A 9,928-nucleotide genomic window follows, 5' to 3' on the forward strand; every position below is an offset into this window, starting at 1 on the left:
GGTAGAGTGGCCAGACGGAAGCTGCTCCTCAGTAAAAGGCTCATGACAGCCTGCTTGGAGTTTGCCAAAAGGCACCTAAAGCCTCTCATACCATGAGAAACAAGGTTATCTGGTCTGATGAACCCAAGATGGAACTCTTTGGCCTGAATGCCAAGCGCCACGTCTGGAGGAAACCTGGCACCATCCAACGGTGAAGCATGGTGGTGGCAGCATCATGCTGTGGGAATGTTTTTCAGCGACAGGGACTGGGAGACTAGTCAGGATCGAGGGAAAGATGAATGGAGCAGAGTACAGAGAAATCCTTGACAAAAACCTGCTCCAGAGTGCTCAGACTGGGGCAAAGATTCACCTTCCAACTGGACACCCACTCTAAGCACACAGCCAAGCAAATGCAGGAGTGGCTTCGGGACAGGTCTCTGAATGTCCTTGAGTGGCCCAGCCAGAGCCTGGATTTGAACCCGATCTAACATCTCTGGAGAGACCTGAAAATAGCTGTGCAGCAACGCTCCCCATCCAACCTGACAGAGCTTGAGAGGATCTGCAGAGAAGAATGGGAGAAATTCCCAAAATACAGGTGTGCCAAGCTTGTAGCGTCATACCCAAGAAGAATCTAGGCTGTAATTGCTGCCTAAGGTGCTTCAACAAATTACTGAGTAAAGGGTCTGAATACTTATGAATGTGATATTTCAGTTTTTTTTTAAATAAATTAGCAAAAACCCATTTTTGCGTTGTCATTATGGGGTATTGTGTGTAGATTGATGAGGGGAAAAAACAATTTAATACATATTCGAATTAGGTTGTAACCTAACAAAATGTGGAAAAAGTCACAATTGTGGACACACCTACTCATTCCAGGGTTTTTCTTTATTTTTACTATTTTCTACATTTTATAATAATAGGGAAGACATCAAAACTATGAAATTACACATATGGAATCATGCATTAACCAAAAAAAGTGTTAAACAAATCCAAATATATTTTATATTTGAGATTCTTGATAGTAGCCACCCTTTGCCTTGATGACGCTTTGCCCACTCTTGGCATTCTCTCAACCATGATTCCATATGTGTTATTTCATAGTTTTGATGTGTTCACTGTAGAAAACAGTAAAAATAAAGAAAAACACTTGAATGAGTAGGTGTGTCCAAACTTTTAAATGGTACTGTATATATATACAGTATATATAATGGTGTGAATAGACAGTATGGACAGAATATGAACAGGAGAGGTGTGTACAGCATTAGTTATATATACAAAACTATTTGGACACCCCTTCAAATTAATAGATTCAGTTATTTCAGCCACACCCATTACTGACAGGTGTTTAAAATCGAGCACACAGCCATGCAATCTCCATAGACAAACATTGGCAGTAGAATGGCCTTACTGAAGAGCTCAGTGACTTTCAACGTGGCACCGTCATAGAATGCCACCTTTCAAGTCAGCTTGTCAAACTTCTGCCCTGCTAGAGCTGCCCCGGTCAACAGTAAGTGTTGTTATTGTGAAGTGGAAACATCTAGGAGCAACAACGTCTCAGACACGAAGTGGTAGGCCACACAAGCTCACAGAACGGGACCGACGAGAGTCTGTCCTCGGTTGCAACACTCACTACCAATTTCCAAACTGCCTCTGGAAGCAACATCAGCACAATAACTGTTCGTCGGGAGCTTCATGAAATGGGTTTCCATGGCCAAGCAGCCGCACACTAGCCTAAGATCACCACGAGCAATGCCAAGTGGCGGCTGTATTGGTGTAAAGCTCCCCGCCATTGGACTCTGGAGCAGTGGAAATGCATTCTCTGGAGTGATGAATCACACTTCACCATCTGGCAGTCCAATGGACGAATCTGGGTTTGGCGGATGCCAGGAGAACTCTACCTGCCCGAATGTATAGTGCCAACTGTAAAGTTTGGTAGAGGAGGAATAATGGTCTGGGGTTCGGGCTAGGCCCCATAGTTCCAGTGAAGGGAAATCAACATGACAATGCCCCCGTGCACAAAGCGAGGTCCATACAGAAATGGTTTGTCGAGATCGGTGTGGAAGAACATGACTGGCCTGCACAGAGCCCTGACCTCAACCCGATCGAACGCCTTTGGGATGAATTGGAACACTGACTGCGAGCCAGGCCTAATCACCCAATATCAGTGCCCGACCTCACTAACGTTCTTGTGGCTGAATGGAAGCAAGTCCCCGCAGCAATGTTACAACATCTAGTGGAAAGCCTTCCCAAAAGAGGGGACAATTGACAATTGATACCGGAGCTCCGATGCAGTTTTCAAAGCACTACTGATCCAATACAACGTACCAATGCTCGTTTCAAAGTAGCAATTTCAGTGATCAATGATGTTCGACACTTCGTTTGATCAGGTGCTTTTTCAAACCATGTGTTGCAAAATGCGAGATCCCACTGATTTCACCGTGTTTCCGGTGCTTTCTTCGATTCCAAGTTGCTTTCAAACATCGTCCTCTACTGTGCACCTTACTTAGAAATCTAGTTAGATTTTTTTTAAATTACTGCTCTTGAATGGTAGCGCAGCAGGTAGATTTGGGAACCATGGAACTCTCATAGCTGACAGGGTATGGGTCGAATCCAAGCTAAGGCACTCTATTAAAAATTGTTGTATGTGAAACCACACTTTTTAAGCTTCTGTCTTGAAGGTAGACTCAGGAATATGACATAAATGCAGAAAGTAAACAGCACAGTGGCTACATTTCTGCAACAACTAATACCATTGAAATGCGATTGCTCAACTTCTCCGCTGTTTTGGTCTCGTGGCTACCGTGCTCTAACTGCATGAAGCAAACCTGTGCACATGCTCAGATACTGTGTGACGTCTTGCATCTTCGCTCATCTTAATATCTGCAGTGCTCCTCGTGGCAACATCATTTCGCAGAGTCTACCTTTAAGCATCCTAAATAATGCCATAGATTTATTGTTATTTAAAAATAGTAAACTTGAAGGCAAAAACTGGAAGCATGATGTTAAATGCCATCCTGTTGTTCTAACTGATTGTAGGCTACAAGCAGCCCAATTCTGGTCCTTTTTCACAAATTGGTCTTTTGACCAATCAGATCAGCTCTGAAAAAGATCTGATGTGAAAAGCACTGATGTGATAATTTTTTATTATTATTGGTCAAAAGACCAATTTAGTGGAAAAAAATATAAGCATTGTGTGTAAACAAAGCCTAAGGCACGCGACTAACCACTGCCACTGAGTTTGATTAATATTATGGGTAAAAAAAACGTATATGTGAACATCAAATTCTGATATTTATTGCTGACCAGCAGATGTTACTAATCTGCATTGTGTTAAAAGCTCAGAGTAATGAACCATTTTTCAGCACAATTAGGTGAAGCCCAAAGAAAGGCTGAGTTTCCCATCACTACTTTTAACAATAAATGAGTTGCTGAATCTTCTCTTGGCTTTAATAAGGTAAGGTCAGTGGCCGTTGGCCTATGGCGGTCACAGTGTTAAGCCCAGTCCGGACTGTTTGTTTTTATCGCACATAACACATTGGTGTAAGTAAAGCCTTACAACTTCCCATGAGAGATGAATCTTACATTTTATCTCCAATATTGGGTCTGTAAACGATATTTTACATTTACATTTAAGTCATTTTGCAGACGCTCTTATCCAGAGCGACTTACAAATTGGAAAGTTCATACATATTCATCCTGGTCCCCCCGTGGTGAATGAACCCACAACCCTGGCGTTGCAAGCGCCATGCTCTACCAACTGAGCCACACGGGACCATAAATGTCTACTTAGATTTTGGGCTTAATACAGTACATTCAGAAAGTATTCACACCCCTTGCCTTTTACCACATTTTGTTGTGTTACAGCCTGTATTTAAAATGTATTCAATTGAGATTTTTGGTCACAGGCCTACACACAATACCCCATAATGTCAAAGTGGAATTATGTTTTTAGACATGTTTACAAATTAATAAAAAATTAAAATCTGAAATGTCTTGAGTCGATAAGTATTCATCCCCTTTGTTATGGCAAGCCAAAATAAGTTCAGGTGCAAAATTGTACTTAACAAGTGACATAACAAGATGCATGGACTTACTCTGTTTGCAATAGTAGTGTTTAACTTAATTTTTGAATGACTACCTCATCGCTGTACCCCACACATACAACTAACTCTAAGGTCCCTCAGTCGAGTAGTGAATTTCAAATACAGATTTAACCACAAAGACCAGGGAGGTTTTCCAATGCCTCGCAAAGAAGAGCACCTATTGGTAGATCGGTAAAAATGTAAAAAGCAGACACTGAATAATCCTTTGAGCAAGGTGAAGTTATTAATTGCACTTTGGATAGTGTATCAATACACCCAGTCACTACAAAGATACATGCGTTCTTCCTAACTCAGTTGCCAGAGAGGAAGGAAACCGCTCAGGGAGCAGTTGAATGGTTGTGATAGGAGAAAACTGAGGCTTCCGTCTGGCCACTCTGCCATAAAGGCCTGATTGGTGGAGTGCTGCAGAGATGGTTGTCCTTCTGGAAGGTTCTCCCATCTCCACAGAGGTACTCTGTTGCTCTGTCAGAGTGAACATCGGGTTCTTGGTCACCTCCCTGACCAAGACCCTTCGCCCCCCATTGCTCAGTTTGGCCAGGCGGCCAACTCTAGGAAGAGTCTTGGTGGTTCCAAACGTATTCCATTTAAGAATGATGGAGGCCACTGTGTTCTTGGGGACCTTCAGTGCTGCAGACATTTTTTGTGTGCCTTTCCAAATCATGTTCAATCAATTTAATTTACCACAGGTGGACTCCAATCAAGTTGTAGAAACATCTAAAGGATGATCAATGGAAACAGCTGCACCTGAGCTCAATTCCGAGTCACATAGCAAAGGGTCTGAATACTTATGTAAATAAGGTATTTCTGTGTTTTTTTATTCATACATTTGCAAAAATGTCAAATGTGTTTTTGCTTTGTCATTATGGAATATTGTGTGTAGATTGATAAGGATAATTTTTTTAATCCATTTCAGAATAAGGCTGTAAAGTAACAAAATGTGGAAAAAGGGAAGGGGTCTGAATACTTTCCGAATGCACTATATAGGCTATATGAAATGCATGCTCGGAGAAGTACAGAGCATACATTTTTAAGAAAATGTACTTCCTTCCAGAGTCTTTAGCGCTGCTGGGATGGTGTAAATAAAACTAGGCTGCATTATACACTACAATGGATATTCCAACCCTGAGCCCCACCCTGTTCTGCTCAAAACCTTTTGTGCTGCATAATCAATGGCTTCTTCCACAAAATAATTTGGGATTGGGTCTAGTCCCAAAACAGTCTGTGGTGTGCATGCGGACTAGCCTATGTGTTTTATTCAGTTTGAGAAGGAGAGCGTGAAGATGAGAAGGAGGACCAGAGGTCAACTTTGATAGCTTGCTATTACTATAATTGATTTGAAATAAAAACAATATGTTTCTTTCCCATTATGCATTTATCAGAGTTATTGACCTCACAATTAAACAGATTATAGTCATTTACATTGTGGTGCTGAACTTGAAGCGGCAGCACAATCATTCGGAAATGGACAGCTCATGGTGCTGAAAGTAGGCAACTTCGAGTAGCCATAATTAATTTAATCCGTCTTCATTTTAATTCGACTTTACAAACAGACTTTGTGTTGGACCCTATTTCTTAGTATTTAAGAAAAAAGAGGTAGGCCTACCTGTTTGACAGACGAACGTAGACTATAGACTGCTATCCATACATTTGTCGGACAATTCCTCCACCCACCATGCACTCTAAGTAGCCTGGCTCTGTGTCAATGAAGGGTTGTTAAGTTAAAACCAGGACTTGAATTGAGGGGGTATGATAAGGTATGCCATAGGCCTACTTTTTATTAACAGAAAATGGCAAAAAGCATAGGCTTACCCCTTGTTATCTTAAGATTTTTAAGAAAATAAAACGGATCTGATTACAGTGCCTTCAGAAAGTATTCACACCCCTTGACTTTTTCCATATTTTGTTGTGTTACAGCCTGAATTTCAAATATTTTTTGTCACTTGTCTACACACAATACCCCATAATGTCAAAGTGGGATTCTGTTTTTCAAATGTTTTACTAATTAATAAAAAATGAAAATCTGAAATGTTTAATACTTTACCATGTCATAACAGCTAACATATCTTGTCATAACCTGTCATAATACAGTCATAACACTGTCATGACCCATATATTTACACCTGTTGTCACATTTATTACAATATTTTATGGCTGGTTATGACACCTACAAGGGTGTCAAAACCCACAAAACCTACCACACAAGGCAAAACATTCCATTACACCATAGCCTACTTGTCAACAGTATGGTTATGTTATATAACATTTTCAGAAATTGACCATGTTATATTATCATTGTAATTGTGCACACATTGATGTCACACATGCACGTACCCAAATGCTCTGTTGCTGATGACTGGAATGAATACAGGAGCAGGTTTCAGGAGCAGGACAAGCCACCGTCTGTTTGACTGATGACTGACATGAGGGCATATACGTGACAGGCCAGATATATGATAATGACGGTCATAATGCTTCTTGACTGTGTCATAAAGTGCATGTTCTTAGTCCAAGTAAAGTGACACAGGATGGTCATAATGCTTCATGACAGTGTCATAAAGTCTATTTTCTACAAGTTATTTAAAATATTACGAAAAAATTAACATGACTGTATATACAATTCATTACAACCAGGCAAGTGCACAGATAAGGCTCTACTTGTGCCCCTTTGCCCTTCCAGACTCCAAAGTGCCCTTTTCAAAAAGTTGTGTGTCTTGATTGTTGACCATCATCATTGGTGAGCAAAGGCGGGCCCACATATCCAGATTAGTCACTTGTTTCAGTTCCTTCAGTTTGGCCTGCCAAAAAGTTTATCATCCATATAAAATATAATTTTGCAATCTACTGAATCATCTTTGCCAGAACATTAGGCTACCTGGCGATTTGATGATTTTCATATTTCAGATAGGCCTAGTTTGGGTGGCTACTGGCTATATGTCTAAAATAGGCAGATGTAATATTATGGGATGAAGATGTAACATATTCTGGGGAATTTATTATGATGTTTGTGAGGAAGAACAGGGCTACTTGGCTGGCAATGAGCACTCTAGAGGCCGGCTGCCCTCCAATGTGATGACGCGGTGCAGACATAACATGCTTTCCATCCGCTCCTTCAACTTCTGCTACAAGTTGGCTGTATGATTTTGCTTGCTCTGGGCAACAGAGAAGTGACATGATCAAATCAAGTTTTATTTGTCGCATGCACCGAATACAACAGGTGTAGACCTTACCGTGAAATGCTTACTTACGAGCTCTTAACCAACAATGCAGTTCAAGAAATAGAGTTAATAAAATATTTACTAAATAAACAAACGTTTTTAAAAAATCAAACCAATCAAAAGTAATACAAGAAATGTACATAACAATAACATACATAGCAAGAAATGTACATAACAATAACATACATAGCAAGAAATGTACATAACAATAACATACATAGCAAGAAATGTACATAACAATAAATGTACATAGCTATATACAGATATATCCATAGTTGATATTGACCGCTAACATGAATGTCTTTCAGCTCCAAATGCAGGTCTAAAACGTAGTTTATTTCTGTAGCATATCTTGAGTTTTGAAAATGCATCACCGCGTGCACATGCACATTTGCGTGAACAGGGTTTCCTGTTTTCTACCACTCTGTTTTGGTGATCGCAGGTCAAAAAGTTTGAAAAACACTTGGATACATGATAATGGCAACAAATGGATTTGGGTTAGGTATAGTAATGGTAGGCTACAGAATTTCTAACAATATTTTATTTTGACTGGAATTGTGTTGGTCATTGTTAATAAGTGCAGCATTTAGTCCAGTTCAAAATAGTTTTGCCAAATACTCATCAGATTGGTCTGCTTTCTTCTGCTCTTGTAGTAATTGCTCAATGAGTCTTGTGGGTGCCCTTTTTTTTTTTACAGTGGTAGGTTTTGTGCGTTTTGACACCCTCATATAGGTTTCATAACCAGCCATAAAATAACGCAATATATGTGACAACAGGTTTAAATATATTGGTCATGACAGTGTTATGACCCTATTAGGACAGTTTATGACAAGTTATGTCAGCTGTTATGACATATTATGACATGATTAAGACTGTGCCATTACGTGTTATGACGCTGGGTGTCAAGTAAAGTGTTAACCTGAAATGTCTTGAGTCAATAAGTATTCAACCCCTGACATAATAAGATGAATGGACGAATGGCTAGAGAGACAGCGATAAAAACAACAGAAAATACACATTTCTGGGAGCATAACTCGAGAAGATGATTTATTTGACCCAGACAATTAGTAACAACACAGTCATTATGAGCTGTTTAACATGCTGATGGTAACAGAAACACGTAATGAATCACAGTCTGGTTTGGCAAACTAACATGAATGTCCCACCATGAGAACAGTCGTATAGTCAGTAATATAACAGTCATTTCCATGTCCTCTTTTTACCTACTATGCAACAATATATTGTTGTTGCGTTTTGGGCTTGAGTTGTTTCCTATTGAGATTGTGCTCTCAGCTATTTCTGCATTTTCGCTCAGTAGACAGCGGCAATAAGTTGTCAGGTAGAGGCTTTTGAACTTAGTGCTGCTTAAGCAGTACACAATTGGGTCCACTACACAATCCATGTAGGATAAAACCATGAGACCGTCAAAGACTTGAACAACTATAGCTTCTGCTTTGGGTAAATTCTCAACTCTCACAATCAACAGAACCATTCTAGCTATGGTACAAGGCAGGAAACAGAAAGAAAAGACCAGCATTACTGAGGTGACCAGAAACACTGCTCGACGCAGCTTGGTACTATCCCCTACGGTCTTCTTTTTTAGTCTGTTAACAATGCGGACCGTGCAGTAGACCAACACAAAGAAAGGGATGAGAATCTGGGTGAAAAACACAACCTCTCTCAGAGTGTCAGTGACATCCTCGACTAGAGTGTCATCTTCACGCCCATAACTATTACAGCACTCAAAGGACTTCAGCATGGTGGGGATAGTCAGGGGGAGCAGCAGTAGCCAGATGAGGAAAGAGATATGAGGAGACTTTTTTAAAGCCTTGGCAAAGTTCTTTTTCCCAGGATGAACCACATTGAAGTAGCGATCAACTGAAATCACAGTCAGGAAGGCGATACTGGCACCTCGGTTCAGAAACAGCATGAAGAGCATGGCTTTGCAGGTCCCTCCCTCTGTACTCCGCCGATTCCCGTTAAGAAAATGATACGCCTTTACTGGCAAACATATAATCAGAAGAACGTCAGCCAAGACGAGATTGAACAGGAAAATGTTGTTGGTTTTAGATTTCCAGAACTTCAGCTTGAAGATGAATAGATAAAGCACTGAGAGGTTGAGCGGCAGAGCCAGGGTGAATTCCATGATCATCACAGAGGCGTAAAATGTGTACAGTGGTAGATTCTCTGCTGTGCAGTTATCACTCGGATGGCCGTTCTCCATAGTTTTCATTATCGAAAGCTTTCCTCTGTACAGTCAGACTCTGTCCAAATCCTTAATGAGAAGGAAAAACAGTCCTCCAAAGTACTCAGCTCCTAAGATTTCCTTACTTTACATGAAAAGCAGGTCTGTTTGATGGTAGTCAAGCAAGGTCCTAATCCGTATGCAGACTTGGTGAAACTGAAGGACTGCATTTCAGTCTGGAAGTAATTCCCCCCAGCACGCAGACAGCATAGCACTCAGTTCAGACTTGTTGGTTAAGCACCTCCCATGTCTGAGTAGGCGAGTCACCACAGGTCAAATAAATAAGCAGCTAAATCCCACTAGAGATTCAGGACATAGTCGAAAACATTGCATTGTGAAGAAGCGGACCGAGGGCTTCTCACACTAAATCTTCTTCTTGAAAAGGC

The 9,928-nt window shown here is 40.6% G+C and overlaps 1 protein-coding gene across 1 annotated transcript; it reads right to left on the bottom strand.

The window, feature by feature from the left end:
- Window positions 1-8,339: 8,339 nt before the first annotated feature.
- On the bottom strand, window positions 8,340-9,711 carry LOC120024594 (12-(S)-hydroxy-5,8,10,14-eicosatetraenoic acid receptor-like). The gene has a single exon (XM_038968885.1). It carries the CDS (start codon window positions 9,528-9,530, stop codon window positions 8,517-8,519), a length of 1,014 nt encoding a protein of 337 aa, XP_038824813.1. The 5' UTR covers window positions 9,531-9,711; the 3' UTR covers window positions 8,340-8,516.
- Between the last annotated feature and the right edge of the window lie 217 nt (window positions 9,712-9,928).

Source organism: Salvelinus namaycush, chromosome 29 (assembly GCF_016432855.1).
Source record: "Salvelinus namaycush isolate Seneca chromosome 29, SaNama_1.0, whole genome shotgun sequence".
Lineage (NCBI taxonomy): Eukaryota > Metazoa > Chordata > Actinopteri > Salmoniformes > Salmonidae > Salvelinus > Salvelinus namaycush.

Coding starts and splice junctions, on each gene's coding strand:
- LOC120024594 (XM_038968885.1), bottom strand. CDS start 9,530: ATGAAAACTATGGAGAACGGCCATCCGAGTGATAACTGCACAGCAGAG.